At 38.1% G+C, this 21,674-nt stretch overlaps 1 protein-coding gene across 37 annotated transcripts in view; it reads left to right on the top strand.

The window, feature by feature from the left end:
• Positions 1-21,674, top strand: part of LOC147369038 (uncharacterized) — a 1,156,454-nt gene that overhangs the window by 475,851 nt on the left and 658,929 nt on the right. For 18 of the 37 annotated variants that reach the window (XR_015167144.1, XR_015167141.1, XR_015167138.1 and 15 more), the window contains one exon: positions 20,743-20,837. The exons of the other annotated variants lie outside the window; for them this stretch is intronic. Coding sequence is in view for 6 of the 18 variants with exons in the window: in XM_086410771.1 (XP_086266897.1) it covers positions 20,835-20,837 (3 nt within the window). In the remaining 12 variants the exon portion in view is untranslated. The remainder of the gene's footprint in view (positions 1-20,742; positions 20,838-21,674) is intronic. 37 annotated transcript variants of the gene reach the window in all.

Raw genomic sequence — 21,674 nt, 5'->3', positions numbered from 1 at the left:
TGAGAGTCCCTTGGACTTCAAGGAGATCCAACCAGTCCATTCTAAAGGAAATCAGTCCTGAATATTCATTGAAAGGACTGATGCTGAAGCTAAAGCTCCAATACTTTGGCCACCTGATGCGAAGAGCCGACTCATTGGAAAAGACACTGATGCTGGGAAAGAATGAAGGCAGGAGGAGAAGGGGACAAGAGAGGATGAGATGGTTGGATGGCATCACCGACTCAATGAACATGAATTTGAGCAAGTTCTATGAGTTGAGCAGACTCCAAACAGAGGAGCCTGGTGTGCTGCAGTCTGTGGGGTCACAAAGAGTCAGACACAACTGAGCAAATGAACTGAACTGACACAATACTGTGTATGATATGTTTGTAATACTTTCACACAAATACTACATAAAAAACAAACACAAAAATAAGACATTTTTAATTTTACAGTATAGTACCTTGAATAGTACAGTGATACGAGCTACATCATCACTGTTTTTACACTTGGTTCTGGAGATTCTGGGCTTGAAATAATACTGTAGAGTAGTGCACAGTAAAGTACACAAAAGCACAACCACTTGCAGAGGATGCACACAAATGACAATGTACGCAGACCCCTGAACTTACAGGATTGGCTATGCAAGCACGCATTCGCATCTTTGAGAGTTTGCAACTCGAAGGTTCATAAGCAGGAGACTTACTGTATTTTTATTATACAGTGCCTTTTAAAATTATTACCATCCTCTCTGACCCACATCTTTCCACAAAATCCAAACTATCTCTTAGCTCAACCCCCAAATTAACCCTTCTAAAACAATTTTTTGCATTTGCTAAATGTAAGCTTTAGAAGGTGGGTTCTTATTATATGAGATACACTGGTGAAGGGGTACTTCTTCACAATACCAAGGTTTATTATTTGCTTGAGATCATATACTTCATCATGCTTAAATGACTGAGGACGGCCACCTTTTTTCCTTCCCTGGGACATAAATGCCATTCTGTTTCAGTCAGCATTCATTACATTTGCTTCCATCCCATCCTACCTGATTCCTCTTTAAGGTGTTAGGCAACCATGTCATTTTTTCTTGGTGACAAAATCAATGTGAGTCATCTGTAAGGTTTCTAACTATTGCAGGGTTTGAAGAGGTTGTTAATATTAGGATATCAAAAGTTTAAGTTCTAGTTTATTTTTCATGCCACCGGGTTGTTCAAAGATGGTTAGTGTGTATATGGACTAAGAAGTAAAATTCCTTATTCAAGATACTTTCCAAGCTTACCTCAGGTGGCCATATTTTGTTTCTGTTCTTCATGGGGTAAGAAGGAGGTGGTGGTAGACATTTATAGTACTCAGTGGGATTTAAATTGGGCTGGGAAAATAAAAACAAGAATCAAGGGCAATGAAGAGAAAACAGCGTTATGTGTAAGTGGGCATCATGTCACTCCAGTCAGTGACTGGGGCCTGGACGGCCAGATGCTCTGGGAGCATGCTTGGGTCATGGCTCTATCTGGCTTATCGGCTCCTCCCCTGTGATGATACAGTTAGCTCTGGGGAGCCTCGAGTGCCACCATGTTGGGCTGCTTGCTGCATTTATGAACTGAGAGAGTGCCACTGTTTTTTTTCTGCTTTATTTCTGAGAAATGAAGAGACAAGTGGCATCAAATATTTTTACTCAATAAAATATTTTAATAACAAAAGCACAATATTATTGGAAGAGGAAAAAATAATTACAGGTAGATTATTGACACTATTTTAATGAAAGAGATTACACACAAAAATATTTTGAAACATTTACAGGTTTGCTGAAAAGATCGAAACAGCCACTAGTCTTAAGACAGTTTAATTCAAAGCTCTATTATGTATTTGTGGAAACAAAGGTACATTTTTTATAAAAGGAAATGGTATACTAGCTAAACTTGGCTACTTTATATCTGACTTTTTGAACTAGATTTTTTGATCATTCATAGTTCATCCCACATATATATTACACATGGAAAATTTGCCTCATGTCAGTAAGCTTATTTTAAATGTTGGTGAAAATTTCTAAGATTTACATAGTTAGATTAGTAAGGTTTTGTAATTCCAAATTATTTTTTGTTTGTCTTTATCTTTTTATTTTGAAATAACTCAGATTTAAATATTTAAGAATAGTAAAAGAAAACTCTCATATATCATTTATCTAAATTCATCAGTTGTTAACTTCAGCCACATTATTTATCATATTCTCTCTTTCTATGTATAAATATTTTTCAAATCCATTTGATAGTACATTGCAGATGTCATACCTGTCGAACATATTTGTCTTTGTTTACTAAACACATGAATATTTTCTTACATATCCTCAAAACAGTGATCAAAATTAGAGAATTTATCAAAGTTTAATACAGTACTCTTATGCAGGCTAGAGGATGTAAACAGATTTCACCAATTATACAGTTAGAGTCCTTTAGAGAATTTTTTTTTTTTTAGTCCAGAATGTAATTCAAGATTATACATTTCATTTTGTTGTCCTGTCATTTTAATTTTCTTAAACCTAAAGCAATTACCCAGCTATATTTGGTTTTCAATGAAATTGACATTTTTGATATGTACATGTAAATTAGTTCATAGACTGTCAGTTTGTACTTGTCTAAAGTTTTCTTCTATTTAAACTCAAGTTATGCATTTACTGCCTGGACAATGTGTCCTCAGTGTGTTACATTAGAAGGCTCATGATATCACTCTCCTTTTAACTTTGATCACTTGGTTAAGGTAGTTTACACCAGATTTCCCTACTCAAACATTAATGTTTTCTTTTATAATTTAAAGGTTAATTGAGAAGAGATATTTTTGACTATGTAAATACCCTGTACCTAATTAAATTTTAGGACTTCCCTGGCGGCTTAGTGGTAAAGAACCCACCTGCCAATGCAGGAGATATATGTTCCATCCTTGGGTCAGAAAGAGCCCCTGGAGAAAGAAATGGCAACATACTCCAGTATTCTTGCCTGGGAAATCCTATGGATGGAGCAGCTACGGTCATGTGGTTGTGAAAGAGTCAGACACAACTTAGCAACTAAACAACAACATCAGGTTTTACCCACTAGTTTTAGTGTTCAATGCTGATTGTTGCCTGAATCAATTATCACGATAATGGTTGCAAACAGCGACTTTGTAACTCCATTCTTCCACATTCATTTCTTGGCCTTCTTCTGGTTTTGTTTATTTTTGTTTGTTTGTTTATATCAATGTATACGATTTTATTTTATTTGTATCATACATTATAATCCATTATATATGTATGTGTATATACATACACATATATATATATACACACACACACACACACACACTAAGTTGCTTCAGTTGTGTCCGACTCTTTGCGACCCTATGGACTGTATATAGCCTGCCAGGCTCCTCTGTCCATGGGTTTCTCCAGGCAAAGATATTGGAGTGGGTTGCCATTTCCTTCTCATATATATATATATCATAGTTATCCCAAAACTTAATAATTTATACTTCACAACAGGATATTATATAACTTGGAGGAACTTCCATCTATTCCTCCAGATCTGTTTATACTCTTTTTAATCTACTTTCCTGGGAGCCCAACCTACATGTGCTGTAGCTTTCATTTTTTGTTCTGTGGCTTTTAGGTGGGTTTGGCCTATGAGGAGCCCTAATAGGAGGTAAGAGGGAGGAAGAAGAATGAGATGAGGTATTTATTTATTAAATGTCATCATTTAAAAAAAAAATAATTTTTGAAGTATTTTAAATTTTTCATTATAAGTTATGGAAGTCAGAGTTGACAGTTTTCTCTCAATTCTTGGAAAATAGTATACTGTTTTCTGGATTCAACTCTTGCTTATGAAAATTCTGCTATCAGTACAAAATTTGTGGTCTTTGTAAGTAAAGGTAAACTCTTACTCTGGTTTCTTTCAAGATATTTTCATCATCCTTATTGCTCTGCTGTTTCACTCTGATATATCTACATATTATCTTGTTTAGAATTTTTTCTGCCTTCTAAATTCAGACTCAAATCTTATCTTAAAAGAATCAGATATTTCCTCTTTTAATACTTTATCTCCCCACTCTCATATTATCTGCTTTTGGGAATCCTTTTAGAAGTTGTTTGGAATTCCTTATGCTATTCTTCATGTGTCTCAACAACTTTTCCATATTTCGGCTTGTATTTCTCTGTGCTTAATCCTTGATAATTTTCTCATATCTACCTCCAGTTCACTGATTTTTCACTTCAGGTTTGTTTAATTTACTAGACAATCCATCTACTGTATTTAAAAATTTTAATAATTATTTTCATTTTTTAAAATTTCTTTTTGGTTTCTTTTTAAATCCCTCTAACTTAACCCAGTCTCCTGTACAATGTCACGAACCTCTGTCCATAGTTCATCAGGCACTCTATCTATCAGATCTAGTCCCTTAAATCTGTTTCTCACCTCCACTGTATAATCATAAGGGGTTTGATTGAGGTCATACCTGAATGGTCTAGTGGTTTTCCCTACTTTCTTCAATTTAAGTCCGAATTTGGCAATAAGCAGAAAGTGAAGAGGAAATAAAAAGCCTCTTGATGAAAGTGAAAGAGGAGAGTGAAAAAGTTGGTGTAAAGCTCAACATTCAGAAAACTAAGACGTGGCATCTGGTCCCATCACTTCATTGGAAATAGATGGGGAAACAGTGGAAACAGTGTCAGACTTAATTTTTTTTTTAGGCTCCAAAACTACTGCAGATGGTGATTGCAGCCATGAAATTAAAAGACGCTTACTCCTTGGAAGGAAAGTTATGATCAACCTAGATAGCATATTGAAAAGCAGAGACATTACTTTGCCAACAAAGGTCCGTCTAGCCAAGGCTATGGTTTTTCCTGTGGTCATGTATGGATGTGAGAGTTGGACTGTGAAGAAAGCTGAGTGCCAAAGAATTCATGCTTTTGAACTGTGCTGTTGGAGAAGACTCTTGAGAGTGCCTTGGACTGCAAGGAGATCCATCCAGTCCATCCTAAAGGAAATCAATCCTGAATATTCATTGGAAGGACTGATGCTGAAGCTGAAACTCTAGTACTTTGGCCACCTCATGTGGGGAGTTAACTCATTGGAAAAGACCCTGATGCTGGGAGGGATTGGGGGCAGGAGGAAAAGGTGATGACAGAGGATAAGATGGCTGGATGGCATCACCAACTCGATGCACAATAGTTTGGGTGAACTCTGGGAGTTGGTGATGGACAGGGAGGCCTGGCATGCTGCGATTCATGGGGTTGCAAAGAGTCGGACATGACTGAGCAACTGAACTGATACCTCCAATGAGACTCTCACTGCAGGGTCCAAGTAAATGCAGAAATGCTTCCCTTTCAAATCTCTGCTTTTCCTACATCCAAGGTCTTTTCTTCTTGGTGTTTAATCACCAGCGTTTAGAAATGAAACCAGTAATCCTGCCAAGGGAAACTACATTCTCACATGTTCACTGCTCTAATTTCAAATACACAGCTTTCTTTTTTGTTTGTTTGTTTTGGTCCATGGATTTCCTTTCCTTTCTTTGGAAGTTCAGTTAAGCATTTTAAAATAGCTTTTTAGATATATTGGGTTGGCCAAAATGTTCATTTGGGTTTTTCCATAACATCTTATGGAAAACCAAAATGAACATTTTGGCCAACCCAACACTTTATTGTTTTCACTGAGTCATTCCTGACCCTTTTTATGGCCACATGGACTGTAGCCTGCCAGGTTCCTCTGTCCGTGGGATTTTCAATACTTAATCTACTAAAGATTTGCCCATTTAAAGAAAACATTTCAGTGGGTTTCAGTATATTGACTTTTGCAATTTTGACCACTGTCAAATTAGAATACTGTCATCACCCCAAGAAGAAACCCCATAAGAGTCTCCTTGATTCCACCAACTTCCACAGGCCTAAGTCACTAATCTACCTTCTGTCTCTATTGACTTACCTATTTTGAATATTTTCTACTAATAGAATCATAATATGTAGTCATTTGTAACTGACTTCTCACTTAGCATAATGTTTTCAGGTTTCATCCATTGCATACCATCTCCAGTTTTGTTGTCCAGTTGCTCCGTTGTGTCTGAGTCTTTGAGACCCCATGTCCAGTACTTAATTCTTTTTATTACCAAGTACTATTTTGTAGTTTAGATATACCACATGCCACTTATCCATTCTTCAGTTGATGAATGTTTAGGTAGCTTTCCCTTTTTTAATTTTATGAGTAATACTATTAATACTTTGGCCACCTGATGAGAAGAGCTGACTCATTGGAAAAGACCCTGATGCTGGGAAAGATTGAAGGCAGGAGGAGAAGGGGACGACAGAGGATGAGATGGTTGGATGGCATCACTGCCTCAATGGACATGGGTTTGGGTGGACTCTGGGAGTTGGTGATGGACAGGGAGGCCTGGCGTGCTGCGGTTCATGTGCTCGCAAAGAGTCAGACATGACTGATCGACTGAACTGATTATAGAGTCATGAACAGTTTTTTTGTGTGGATACATGTTTTCATTTCCCATGGGTATACTTAGGGATAGAATTGCTGGATCTTAGGAGAACTCTGTGTTTAACTTTTGAAAACTTGCCAGATTGTTTTAAAAGGACGTTGTACCATTTTACAGTCTCACCAGCAGGGGGTAAGTGTTTCAACTTCTTCACATTTTCTCTGATACTTGTTATTTTTCTTTTGAATGATTGCCATCTTTAGTGGGTATGAACTAGTATCCCATCATGGATTTGATTTGCATCTCCCTGATGGCTAATGATACAGCACATCTTTTCATGCTTATTGGCCATTTGTAGATCTTATTTGGAGAACTATCTATTCACATCGTTGGCCCATATTTTCATAGGATATTTGTCTTAATGAGTTCTAAGTGTTCCTATATATTCCAGGTACAAATCTGTTATAAAATATTTGACTTGCACACATTTTCTGCACTCTTTGGATTGAATCTTCATTTTCTTGCTATTCTTAGAAATACAGTTTTTAAATGTTGGTGTTGTCAAATTTACCTACCTTTTCTTTTTTCCTTATGTTTTTGGCTCTATATCTAAGGAAGTGAAGTGAAGTGAAGTCGCTCAGTCGTGTCTGACTCTTTGTGACCCCGTGGACTGTAGCCCACCAGGCTCCCCTGTCCATGGGATTCTCCAGGCAAGAACACTGGAGTGGGTTGCCATTTCCTTCTCCAGGGGATCTTCCTGACCCAAGGATCTAACCCAGGTCTCCCGCATTGCAGACAGATGCTTTAACCCCTGAGCCACCAGAGAAGCCTTATATCTAAGGAACCATTGCCTAATCTAAGGTCACAAGTAGTTATGCCTATGTTTTCTTCTGAGAGTTTTATAGGTTTAACCTTTATATTTAAGTATTTGATGAGGTTTGAGTTTATCTTTGTATATGATGTGAAGTGTAAGGGGTTCTATCCTAAATTCATTTGTGTTTCGATATCTAATCTCCTTGTAAGTTTATTGAAGAGATCATTCTTTACCCTTGAAAATATCTTGGCACCCTTGATAAAAATCAACACCATAAATATGAATGTGTGGTTTTAGATTCTCTACTACTTTGGTCTGTGTTTCTGCCTTTATGCCTATGTTATGTTGTCTTGGTGTGTGGTAAGTGGGGCTTTGCAGGGTTTTGAAATGAAGAGTTTTCCAGGCTTTTTTGTTCTTTTTCAAGGTTGTTTTGATTTGGATATCTTATATTACTATAAGACTTTTAGGATTAGCCTATCAATTGCTTTGGGAAAAAAGGCAGTTGAGATTTTTATGTGGATTGTACTAGATTTGTAGATTAAGTTAGAATTTTGTTATCTTAATATTAAGTCTTTCCATCAGTGAACATGAAATGTCTTTGTATTTATTTATATCTTCCCTTTCTTTCAGCATTGTTTTGTAGTTTTTAGAGTGAAAGTTTTGTACTTTCTTTGTTAAATCACCCATTTTTGATACTATTTTAAATAGAATTCTTTTCTTGTTATATATTTTTCATTATTCACCACAAGAGTACAGAAAAATGGTTGATTTTTCTATATTAATCAAATATGTTATTTTAATTAAATAGAAAATATTAAAAATGTGCTGTTAAATTGTGCTAATTTTTAAGTTTTAATAATTTCTAGTGAATTCCTTAGGAATTTCTTTATGTAAGATCATGTTATCTACACATAGAAATAGCATTAAATCTTTCTTTTCAACCTGGATGTCTTTTATTTTTTCTTTTTGCTTGATTTTCCAGATTAGAACCTCCAGTACAATGCTAAACAGAATTGCTGTGTTGAGACATCCTTATTTTGTTCATGATATAAATGTTAAAACTACCTTATATTCCTGGGATAAATTCCATTTAATCACAGTGTATAATCATTTTTACATTTTGCTGGATTTTGTTTGCTGATATTTTGGGGATTTTTACAGGTATTTTTATAAGAGTAATTACTCTATAGCTTTGTTTTTCTTTTTTCCCTTGTGCTGTCTTTTTCTGGTTTGAATATCAAAAGAACAATACTGTGGTGGATTCATTTTGATATTTGGCAAAACTAATACAATTATGTAAAGTTTAAAAAAAAAAAAAAAGAACACTGGATTTTGGCTCAAGTATCCCAGGCTCTGCCTGTTCTAAGATTAAGTCAATTTTCTTATTTGCTGTATATTTGTTTCCTGTTGCAGATGTAAGAAATTACCACAAACCTGGTGACTTAGAACAACAAAGCTTATTTTATTACAGTTATAGAGGCAGAAGTCCTAAATTAGTTGTCATTGAACTGGAATCAAGGAGTCAGCAATTTTAGGCTTCCTGAGGTCTCTGAGGAAGAATACATTAACTTCTGGTGGTTACCAGCTTTCCTTGGTTTGTGGCCACATCACTAGTCTCTGCGCCCATGGTCATAATTATCTTCTCTGCTTCTGTCATTAAATATCCTTCAGACTCTGTAAGGGCACTTTTGATTGAATTTAAGGCCACTTGGATGATCCAGTTAAACTCCCTGTTTTAACACAGTCACATCTGGATGGACACTTCTTACAGTAGTTGCAGGTGTGAGGATTTAGGACTTGATCTCTTTTGATAGCCATAATCCAGCCTACTATGTGCTATATGCTCTGAGCACAGCTTCCAAAGACTTTGGATGGTTTTATATTTTTTAGTAACTTTTCCACTAATTTTAATTACAGTTGTTTCTGAGGAATAGGTTTCCTCACACTGCCCTTTCAGAAGCATATCAGTGTATCTTCTTAGTCTAGTATGTCACAATGGTTTTAGCAGAAGAGTTTTCAGTTTATATTCTCTGTTACATTAGGGGAACTGGAATTCTATAGTTTTCTAAAATCTCAAAGTCATGCAAATTGATATAAAAGAGCCCTCAGTAAATGGCTATTAGACCCTAATGGCTATTCATTTATTCTTCTACACATATGTTATTACAACTTTTGGTTGTAAAAGTTGGTGTTACTTTATCACAGTGCTTTATACAAGTATCTTACAGAAGAAACTTTTAAAAATGGATCTAGGTATTTTATTATAGATAGGATTTTATAGTGGTATTGGGAGAAAAAAACCCTGATGTATGCTATGATGATCAGAAGCTTGAAATCTGAGTTGGAAGAGATCATAGTTTTTGCATCTCCGATATCCATTCCCCTTACTTCAGGTAATTCCACCTTGATTTTCCTCTGGGGAGTGACTCCATCCCCATTCCGTATTCACGTGGCACAGGTGAGCTACTTCAAGTTCTAGATATTGGCATAGGAAGTAGATAGGCCAGTTAGTGATGGTTGTTATTGGTGGTGATGATGGTGGTAGTATGGTTTACCCAAGTGTGTGTTTGTGTGTGTGTGTGTGTGCTTGCACACATGTATTTACCCCTGAGATTTAAACTTGACAGTTTTTGCTGGAACTGTGTGAAGAGATGCTCTTTTGTTTTCATGATTGCTTGAGTAAGAAGATGTAAATCTGGAAGTTCAGAGGACATTTTCCTATTATTTGAGGCAATCTGTGTGAGAATAATGTCAATGAAGAAGAAGGTGGATTTAAGAGAGAAGATTCTACATAACACCATTTGATATTATAAGGCAATGTCTAATAACAGCAAAAGTGGGGATTTATCATACATTTTGCCCCATTTCCAGCCCACTCCTCTCCACATGTCTCTTCTTCTCTTGCAACTTAGCCAGTTTGGGTTGAACTTCTACCATTTGCAACTAAAAATTTTCTGGGAAATATATTTGTTAATATTAATTTTCCAAAAATGTGTAAGTCTTATGTCTCATCCAACTGAGGCATCAGGTGATAAAATTAATCATTGGTTACAAGTGGATCTAGCTGTCTTTGACATCTTAAATATACCAGTTACTAGTTTTCCTGAGAGCTGCAGAGATTATTAAATTAGGAATTTGAGAAGAGTAGGATGTGATGTTAACTTCACCACTATTTAGAGGCCAGTGATTACGTGCGCGCGTGTGTGTGTATTAGTATGTATTTCTTTCAGAATCCCTCAGATTAATCCTCAGGCAGGGAAAGTATAGTATGCACTTCATACAACTAGGTACTTAAGGAATTCCTAGGGACACCCAATTGCAAAGACCCCTTGTCAGCAAGTCTGCTGCCTTGAAACAGTAAAAGCCAAGAATAACCTAAGCCTTCTCTTGAGCCTTCATTATCACCAAGAACTCCAAACATGTACACCTAAGGGAACAGAAAGAAAGAACTGAATCAGAGCTCCCACAGAGCAGCACTGTATTTTTGAACAAGCTCCAGAGTTTTTCCTATTAGGGATCATTGGGAAAATGAGACAAACTGCAGGCTTAGAAGCTTCAGTGGCATTATTTTAAGGCATCTTGATTTTCTGTGTGTTGTCCTTGCCCGAGGTTCTGAAGCTTTAAGAGCTGAGTGTAGGGGGTGGTTGTTGGGACTTGTAGGGACTCTCAGACATCAGTGCAAGCCCTCATGAGGGGACTGCCAGGGAACTGGGCCCCAGGAACATAAGACTGGGCCAGCTGCAATGATTTACTCTCTCCTCCAAGGAAGTATATGACGTGGGAAGACTCAGGGGAGTCTGGGTGCCTAAAAGGGCTGGCTGTGGGCAATGGCTCATTTCAAGGGACAGGAGGGAAGGGTTTTTCTAATTTAAGGAACTGAAGAAAGAAAAGATCAAAATAACCCTTTTGTATAACTTTGAGTTTTTTTTTTTTTTTTTTTTTTTACAGTGGCTTTCTTCTGTAGTACAGATCCCCATACCCTTGGCTACCCTCCCACCATCCCACAAATCCCTGTGGATAGTGGCATGTTCAGTTGCCTGTGGTTAACTTAGGGCAAGTAGACTCCCTCGAGGCAGATGGGCAAGATAAAAAAGTTGCAGCTGGTTCACAAATGTTTTATTGCTTCATGACTTTGAGCTCCCTATGGACTGACAATATAGACAATGAGAGAAAAAAGCTGAGATTTTAAACAGTGAGATTTAGGCTTCATCATAAACACCATTAAAAATAAGTGAGAGCTTAGCTTTTTAATAAGTCAGCAGCAAAGTTTGAGTCTTACTCTGTAACATTATTATTACTTTCCCTTTTAGGGCATCCTAGGTCTACACAAAAGCTTTTTCAATAGTTCCTTATTTAGTTATATGAATCTGCTTGACAAAATATTTCTTTGAGATAGTGCAAAGGTAAACTTTAACCTAATCTATGGTAAATGATTGTCAATTCCACTACTTGAGCTGAAATTAATGAGCTTCTATGATGGCAGTGTCCCTTTTTAATCCCCTTTCTCCCTAGTCTTTTTAAACTGCATTATTTTAGGACCTTTTGTTACTTACGGTTATTCCTGACACCTCTCAATTCCTGGTCACTTGTCTTTTTCAATCCTTTGTTGTTTTTTATACCTGTCTTTACTCTGTGGCCTAGATCTTAAAATGTAATCTAGAAAAAGTCACTCCAACCCTAAATAGACAAAGAGAATGGTTTGCATTTTTCCTTCTTGTTCCACTAATTCTGCAAGAATTTAGGTCATGTTTGCTACCTACAGTGCCACTGCTCTCATCCTAAGTTCTTCCTTGGTTTAACCCACACAGTTTCTATTATTTTTATACCTGGAATATTTGTTTTTGTTTCCTAAACACTAAATGTGGCATAAGATGGCAGAGTAGAAGGATGGGCACTCATCTTCTCCTGCAAGAAAGCCAAAACTACAACTCGCTGCTGAACAACAGTTGACTAGAGAATGTTGGATCCCACCAATAAAAGATACCCCATGTCCAAGGGCAAAGAAGAAGCCCCAGCAAAATGGTAGGAGGGTTGAAATCACAAAAGTCAGCAGTGGCCACAGGACTGGAAAAGGTCAGTTTTCATTCCAATCCCAAAAAAAGGCAATGCCAAAGAATGTTCAAACTACTGCACAATTGCACTCATCTCACACACTAGCAAAGTAATGCTCAAAATTCTCCAAGCCAGGCTTCAACAGAATGTGAACAGAGAATTTCCAGATGTTCAAGCTGGTTTTAGAAAAGGCAGAGGAACCAGAGATCAAATTGCCAACATCTAATGGATCATCAAAAAAGTGAGAGAGTTCCAGAAAAATATCTACTTCTGCTTTATTGACTATGCAAAAGCCTTTGACAGTGTGGATCACAGCAAACTGTGGAAAAGTCTTCAAGAGGTGGGAATACAAGACTACCTGACCTGCCTCTTTAGAAGTCTATAGGAGTTCAAGAAGCAACAGTTAGAATTGGACATGGAACAATAGACTGGTTCCAAATTGTGAAAGGAGTACATCAAGGCTGTATATTGTCAGCCTGCTTATTTAACTTACATGCAGAGTACATCATGAAAAATGCCAGGTTGGATGAAGCACAAGCTGGAATCAAGATTGCCGGAAGAAATATCAATAACCTCAGATATGCAGATGAAACCACCCTTGTGGCAGAAAGTGAAGAAGAACTAAAGAGCCTCTTGATGAAAGTGAAAGAGAAGAGTAAAAAAGATGGCTGAAAACTCAACATTCAGAAAACTAAGATCACGGCATCTGGTTCCATCACTTCATGACAAATAGATGGGAATACAGTGGAAACTGGCTGACTTTATTTTCTTGGGCTCCAAAATCACTGCAGATGATGACTGCAGTCATGAAATTAAAGGATGCTTGCTCCTTGGAAGAAAAGCTATGGCCAACCTAGACAGTATATTAAAAAGCAGAAACATTATTTTGCCAACAAAGGCCCATCTAGTCAAAGCTATGGTTTTTCCAGTAGCCGTGTATGGATGTGAGAGTTGGACTATAAAGAAAGCTGAGTGTGGAAGAATTGATGTTTTTGAACAGTGGTGTTGGAGAAGACTCTTGAGAGTCCCTTGAACTGCAAGGAGATCCAACCAGTCCATCCTAAAGGAAATCAGTCCTGAATATTCATTGGAAGTTCTGATGCTGAAACTCCAATACTTTGGCCACCTGTTGCGAAGAACTGACTCATTGGAAATGACCCTGATGCTGGGAGGGATTGGGGGCAGGAGGAGAAGGGGATGACAGGACGAGATGGCTAGATGGCATCCCTGACTCGATGGACATGAGTTTGAGTAAGCTCTGGGAGTTGGTGATGGACAGGGAAGCCTGGTGTTCTGCAGTCCACGGGGTCCAAAGAGTCAGACACAACTGAGTGACTGAACTGAACTGAAACACTAAATATTACATTATTTCCTAAATATTTTTGTATTTGTATTTTTAATTTTTGTTTCCTAAGTACTGTTTGTCGCATGTATTTTCCTATTAGTGCTTTTCTGACAACATTTCTGATGTCTATTTTGTTCCTCATCACAAACCTCCACTGTGCATTTAAGAAAGGAGGAAATAGAACCATTGAGAGAAAGGATCCTAGAATAGTGAGAGAAATATGGACATGCTCTCCCTTAAAACTCCTCAGTCAGCTATTGTCCTAAAGGGGATTAGATTCATTTGACACAGAGAGTATAGATGAGGAGAATCCTGCATTTTTCTGCCAGACATATTGTTATTTAACAATTCTTTCATCACATCACTCTTTGGCTCAAAACCCTATGCAGGTTCCATTCTGTATCAGTGTGAGTTTCCTCTATGGTCTTCCTATTCCAGAAGCAAAAAAAAGAGGCTCCCTGGCACCCTCCTGTCACTTGCAGCACAGGCCAGTCAGCTGGGCTCCCCTGCCTTTGTTCAGACCTGTCCTTTAGTGGCAAAGAAACCCTTCCCTTATCCATCTTGTCTGACCCGGCCATTTTTGCCCTTGGATTTTATTCACAATTGTTTTCTTTTGAAATACTTTTTGACTGGAATAAACTGAAAAAAATAATACACTGAATCCCTGAATACCTTTCCCTAGCTTCCCCATATGAAAACATCTTATGGCACCATAGTGCAAAGATCTAAACCAGGACATAAACTAATGTAAAGACATTCTTTAAATTTCGTAAGTCATCCCTTGTCATTGTTGTTATTTAGTTGGTAAGTCGTGTCTGACTCTTTTATGACCCCCAGACTCCATTGTCCTTGGGGTTTCCAAGGCAAGAATACTTGAGTGGGTAGCTATTTCCTTCTCCAGGGAAATCTACCATACTGAAGGGTCACACCCATGTCCTCTGCTTGGCAGGTGAATTCTTTACCACTGAGCCACCTGGGAATGGGAAAGTCCTATGCTTTTTTCCCCAGTGTTCAGAATCCCTGATACCACATTCCATTCAGTTGTCACATCTCTTTAGTCTCCTTCAACCTGGGACAGTTTTCTCTTCTCTGTTACTTTTGGTCTTTGACTACCTTGGTGCTTTCAAAAGGTACTGGCCAATTATTTCATAAAAAGTTTCTCAACTTCAGGTCCTCTGATTTCCTTCTTGTTAGATTAATATATATTTTTATCAAGAGTACTACAAAAGTGCAATTTTGCCCTTCTCAGTACATTGTATCGGGAGGTACATGCTGTTGACATGTCTTTTTATTAGTGATGTTCATTTCAATCACTGAAAGTGGTAGATGCCAAGTTTTCCTTCTCTAAAGTTACCATTAGTTTCCCAGGACTGCCATAACAGTATTCAATACTATAGGCTGGGTGGCTTCAAACTGCACTTATTTATTCTCTCAAGTTTTAGAGGTTAGTCATCTGAAGCGAAGGTTATCTTAGGGACATTCTCCCATGGAAGACTCTTGGTGGGGAGGATTCTTCCTTGCTTTTTCAAATCCTGATAGCCCCAGCATTTTTTTGGCTTTTGTCAATGTAAATCCAGTCTCTGCCTTGATGAACATGTGGCACTCTCGTGTCTATCTCTGTATCTTTCTCTTCTTCGAAAATACCAGTCAAATTAGATTAAGGATCTACCCTACTCTAGGGTAACCGCATTTTAATTTCACTAATTGCATCTGTACTGACCCAAAGTAAGACTGCCTTCTGAGGTCAGGTAGGACGTGAATTTCTGGGAGGGATTTTATCCAGTTCAATGGAGTTACTCTTTTTCTTTTCGTGTCTTTGCTACTTTGAGGGGAGTTACTTTGCAATTATGCAAATATCTTGCTTCTCCTTACCCTTTTGTTGGCTAATTTTAGGATCCAAAATGATTCTTGCTTGCACCAAGTATTGCTGTGGTGTTGCAGAAAGATGAGATACAATTTCCACCATGTCTTGTGCATTTGTCAATTAGAAGTCGGCCATAGAAAATTTGGTTTCTCTCTTATCCATTTTTAAACATTATTTATAGCAGCATGGACTAATAAATTTCTGTTTTTATCTATGGGTTAAAAAATCATTATTATTATTATTTCTTTTGTTCAAAGTGTCCAAAATTTGGCCTTTGGGGCCCCTTCAACTTGGCTGTTATTCTTGAAGCCTTGCAAAATGCTGATCGATGAGTCTTTTCTTGATGACTCTTAGTTTTGTTGTTCCTTTTGAATTCTTCTTGTACTTTGAAGTTAGCAGCACATTACAGTGCTTAATTTTAATACTTTTACTTTCACTTGCCTATTTTTTCTTCTTTAGTGTCATGTCCCAGACAAGAAATAACTTCTTGTATTTCTTTGATTTCTCTTTACTTTCAACATTAAACATTGAATCTAAGGTAAGGATTGAGCCCGTAGTAGGTACTCAAACAATTCCAGTTTGGTTGATTAGTCTATTGATTTACAGAATTACAGTTCTAGTTACTCATTATCCAAGAGTCTATAGGTTTTTAAAAAAGAAATTGGAAAACTGAGTACATGATGTTTCTTTCTGAATATAGCAAGTCTCTCCTTTCCTCTAGTTTGCATCTCAAAGCACCTGGGTTTCTTTGTGTTAAATACCAAGTACTACTGACAATGCTTGTTTGGTGTTAAATTTCCTACTAATTTTAATTAAATACACCAAGCAGCTTTTTACCCACATCCCCAAAGCCTTAATTATAAGAGCATATCAGTTCACAGAAACAATTACTAGTTCCTTCCTGTGACAGGGTGGAGTAAGTGCATCTGGATAAGTGTTTGCTGAAGGATTAAACCAAAGAGAGCCAATCCTTACCTAAATTTTTGGGTAAATGCATTTGTGAACAGATTTTGCCAACTTTATTTTAGATTCAAATCGTGAATGCATATATACCAGCAGTGACTTGAGGAAGGACAGGAGATTGTTTGCAAACATACCGTATTCCTTCCATAAGGAAGCTTAAGAAGGGAATAGTATTAATTAATACTGTATATTATTAACAGTCAAGTTAAAGCCTACGTGTGCTTGCTATTACATTTTTTGGAAGATAGTTCACCTCAACTGAGAATGAAATGTATGCTCTGGAAAAATGCAGAACATTTTGTTTCTTTTATTCCCTCTCCCTCTGCCAAGACAGAATGGCATATGGTATCAAAAGAATTAAAAAGGATTACTTGGCACACATGGCTATCTGTTTATCCACATGGGTGCATCGTTTCATGAACTTTTAACTGTGGAATTAATATTCTGTGTCTTACTAGCTGGGACTTTTTTGTGGGCAGGAGACTATTCAGCTTTCTATATCCAACCTTACCATTTTCTATATGGCTACCATAGAGTAAGGGTTTAATGTGTGACAAACATTCTATTGAACATTCTCTGTAATGATAATTTTTTTCCAAAGAGAAAGGATATTGTTGCTTGAGAAGGCATTTGTATGTTTTGCGTATGATGGATTAGATTAGGCAAGTTTGGGAGTCACAGCGGGGAGTTACTGCAGAATCTGGTGTTTGGAAGGCAGTCCAGAACAGAGTCATCAGCTATGGGATGTGAAACTGAAATCTGGATGAGGGCAAGAGGGTCAGGAGAGAACCAATCAAGTGAAAACCAACCAACCAAGAAGCCAAAATCCAAACAAACTAGGAAGTCAGAGAACAAGGGTATGATACGTATGTATGATGTGGAGTTTGAATTTACTTGCTTTGGGATATGTCCAGTAGCCCCCATCTGATAACCAGCTGCTGCTGCTGCTGCTAAGTCGCTTCAGTCGTGTCTGACTCTATGTGACCCCATAGACGGCAGCCCACCAGGCTCCTCCGTCCCTGGGATTCTCCAGGCAAGAACACTGGAGTGGGTTGCCATTTCCTTCTCCAACTGATAACCAGTAGCTCTTAGTAAATTCTAAGATTCAGACACTGCACAGAGTTCTCCTTTTTTTTTTTTTTTAAATGCACCTGTGACAACTCGTATTTAGAAACAATTGTTCAAGTGGTAGAAGAGATCATGAGCAAGAATGTCTTCTTATCAGTTTCCCTGTCATCTTAGAAATTGTTTTCAACTCTGAGGATGTGGAAATGGGCTGCTCTATTGCAGTTTCTCTCAAAGTTTCTAAGGTTTAGGGAGAATATGTAATAGCTGATATTTAATTTAACACATACAATGAAGAGTTAGACATTATTGTCCTTATTTTACATGTAAAAGAACTGAAACTTACAAAAATTATGTACAGTGAATAGCTGAGTCAGTATTTGAACCCAGATTGTCAGACTCCAAGGCCACTAATTTCTAGAATTTTGATTGCAGTGTGTGAATAGAATTGTATGAAAATTATGTTGAAGGCCTCTTTTCAGACATTTTTCCTGCTGGCAATAGGGACAGAGGTGAGAGAGGCACAAAGTCACAGCTATTAGCTCCTTGCACATATCAGCTCATTTGTACCTCAGGAGAGTCCTATGTGGTGGTGGGTACAGAGATGGAATAATGTGCCAGGGATTCTGGACCTGAAGTGATGGACCAGGCAGCATGGCTCTAGAATCTGTACTCTTTAACTGTGTCCTGTATCTTCTTTCCTGGAGACACATACTTCCATTTGAATGAGGGGCACTAGATCTGCAGATGAGTTGCCCTAGTTAGTAGTCAAACAGAACTGTTAAGTGAAGAAAGTCTGTGTGTCTGCTCAGAGGAGCATGAAAGTAAGTTCTCCGCAGCTCAGGTAGGCTTGGGGAAAGTATTCCTTTCTCTGTCCCCCTCTGTGTCTAGGTCATCTCTACCCTGCTGTGCTGACTCCATTCTCATTAGGATTGTGAATCATGGCAGTGTTAACCCCAGCTAGAAGAATTACTCTGCACCTGCCTCCATTTCACAAGAGGATCTCTATTGAGCAAAACCAGAGAGCAGCTCCCCTCAAAGTCTAATTTTCTGCCTTTCCAGCATGCTCCTGTAACTTTGAGAAGTGCGGAAAAACACTAAGTACTCCACCCTAGTTATTGAAGTGGAGAAATCCCAGCTGTCGGGGAGGCAACCTCTTTTACTGTGGATTCTAAGCCTCCCGTGTGTGTGTATTCCAACTGGTCTTTTTTTCTACCTTCAGCCGGTCATCAGGCCAAGGCAAAGATTCTCTTTCAAATGAGCTGGAGGGGCCCTGAATCCACTGCTGTCTCTTCTCAATGACAACTTGCACAATCGAGATTCTGGCGAGATCCACTGCTCCTTTTTAATTCCAGACAGACTGTGCAGGGACTTTTTTGCAGAGGATAATAGACAGTCACCTCCATGGAAACAGACGGGTGGCTTTTAAGGAGTTAACACCAAAGGATATTGTTCAAAACAATGGTGGGAAGGGTGTTGGCAATGGTAAAAACAGAAGCTGTTGGTCCTCGTTCTTGTCCTTGACTGGGCTGCTGTCACAAGCAATATGACTTTCCTCTTGTGTGAGTGCTCGACATTGTCATAGGTGAGAACTAGAAAGCATGAGTCCTCCTCCCAGCTCTGCCCTTGATTTACCACAGGAGCTTTTGCTTTTTCTATCGTGTGCCTCTTTTCCTTTTCTTCTCTTAAGAGAACAGATGTGTTATCCTTACTTGGATACTTGTGTCCCATGTTTCCTATTGTGACCTTAACTGCCTCGTGAATGTGGGCTGTAAATCATGACCTAAAGCTGGAAACTAGCCAAAAACTGGCATCTACCAGGGAGTCCTCTAAGTAACTGACTGAATTTAGTATCTCCACTGGACTGTTAGGATTGAATTTGGCCATTCCCAACAGATGGAAGCCTGGTTCCTTTCAGAATAAGGTGAGTTCTGAGATCATCCCTTCCATTCATTGCACAAATAGAATCAGCGCACCATTTTGTGGTCCATCTGGTCAACTCTTAGGCCCAAACAACTCTTGTTCCTCAGGGAGAAAGAGAAATACTAGAGGAACAAGCAGTTTGGAATAGATTGCACGTTCATGTAACTTATAAATGCATATGCAAAAGTGCCTACACAAATTTTGGTTGGATTAGAAAGTGTTCATTGTTGAATGCAAGCACTTGAGAAACGCTGCTACATCTGCTCCTTTCCCTCTGAGGATGTCTTGAGAGGAGTTCACCTTAGCCCCAGTCTGTGCTGTGCAGGAATGATGCTGGGCATTGGTGGGGAAGGAGGCAGGAGTATGGTACATAAGAGATTGCACAAGGGTCCCACAGAGTGACTCCTCCCTGTACCTTTCTATGTGGTCTACAAGTGGGCCAGCTCAGTAGGGCACCACATATGTAGAATGGGAGGAATTTAATGACTGGAGTTCCTTGAACATGGAAAATGTCAGAATAGAGTGGTACCTCAGGCTACATACAGCAAGCTTGTCCAGAAGTCCCTCTGCTCATTTCACAGAAGTGCTGTAAGCCTGTCATTATGAATAGTGCTAAAGATGTTGATGTTGGTATTAAAGTGATGAGATAGTAAAACATAAGAAAGTTAATTAAAAGTTTATACACACACACACACACTCATATGTAATCAAACCCTTCTATACTTTTAATGTATGTGACATAGTATATTGAACTATATATCGTGATGGCGTTTCCTCATTAGCTATGGAACGCATTATAAAATAAAATCAAGCTTTAAAAATAGACATTGTGCTTATGGAAACCATTGATTGTGTTTCAAGACTAAAAGCATTGAGAGCTTTAACCTGTTTGCAGTGTAATTTTCTTATGTTCCCATGGTTGGAAACCTCTTTAAGAAAAATATTCATTCCATTCATCAGGATTCCTTCATTAGGAATGTGATTCTCCCTCAACATATCATTTTTTATGAAATAAGGCTTCAGAGTTAGATTACCTGCTGGCTCTAAGTGTGGGATCTAGTTAAGGCATCTCTCAATGCCGGTACATGCCTCATGACCTTCTGCAAAGTTCCTCTGCCACTGGCAGGATTCAGGGCAGCCTGTTTACTGTGTGATATGAAGAACTGCTAATGGACTCTGTTCAGACCTCTAAAGCTTTCCATAATCTTTTGTCTACCTCTGTTTTGTTTTGACATGGGTCCCCTCTTCTATGAGAGGAGGAGACAATCATTATTTTCTCCTATTTTGTTCATTCAGGTCCACCTGTGTGAGTGTTTGGACTTGTGAATGATTTCGTTTTTCTCCTGACCTTTCTAGAAGCTCCAGGATTCAAACCCCAACTTTTTTACATGGTGAGATCAATGTGTTATCAGTGCAATGAGGTATATAATCACTAGCCTACCTATTTAAACTTCCATTAGTTACAATTTTAGTTGTTAAGGATCATTAAATAAGCATTCTGTGGCCTGAGCATCTAACACCTCAAAGTCATGCAAATGCTGGTTCATGAATTCTGATAAATACCTTTGAACAGTTTTCGGCATAGGACACCGTGTTTTTCAATGAGTATGAAAAATCTCTCAAGAATAGCTGATTGAAGTCAGGTATAAATATTTAAAAACAGCTTTTTTCATTGCCAACTGGGAAAAGAAAGTATGCCAAATGAAACTGTTGGCTAGCCCTGTTGTAGATATTATGAAGAGTGTATCTAGATGATGGTCAGTACATAAAGTTCTGTTAGTACTTTGGAGCTGCTGCTCAAAGATACTAAATATTTAACAAATAACATGTGGTGGCTCCTATCTACTGAGGTAGGTAATCAAGGTGGAGGAGACCAAGAGGTTGAAGATAGAGCTCTTTTCTGTAAGACATGAATAATTGTAATAGTCCAAAGTACAGTGACAATTTTGGAGCCAGGAGACCAGCAGGAGTAGAAGAATTAAGTGTAGAAAGAAGACCATGGCTTGTGCCAATCCAGGCTAAGTACCTCTTGTCAAGATAGGAGATACCGTCAAGTCCATTTGTCACAGAGCCTAGGAAAAAGGTCATTAATTACATGGATAATTTTAACAAGCAGCACAGTTCCTATTTCATTCATAGTAAAGATGGATGGATGATCTTCCTGACTCTTAACTAGTCCCTAAGAAACCAATTTACTAAACTAAATATTTTATTAGCTAACAGTCTTA

The sequence above is a fragment of the Bos grunniens genome, chromosome 7 (genome assembly GCF_055505025.1).
Source record: "Bos grunniens cultivar Pamir isolate PY7600 chromosome 7, Bosgru_T2T1.0, whole genome shotgun sequence".
In the NCBI taxonomy this organism is placed as follows: domain Eukaryota; kingdom Metazoa; phylum Chordata; class Mammalia; order Artiodactyla; family Bovidae; genus Bos; species Bos grunniens.
The sequence above is the reverse complement of the archived record's forward strand: the minus strand, read 5'-3'. Positions and strand labels throughout refer to the sequence as shown.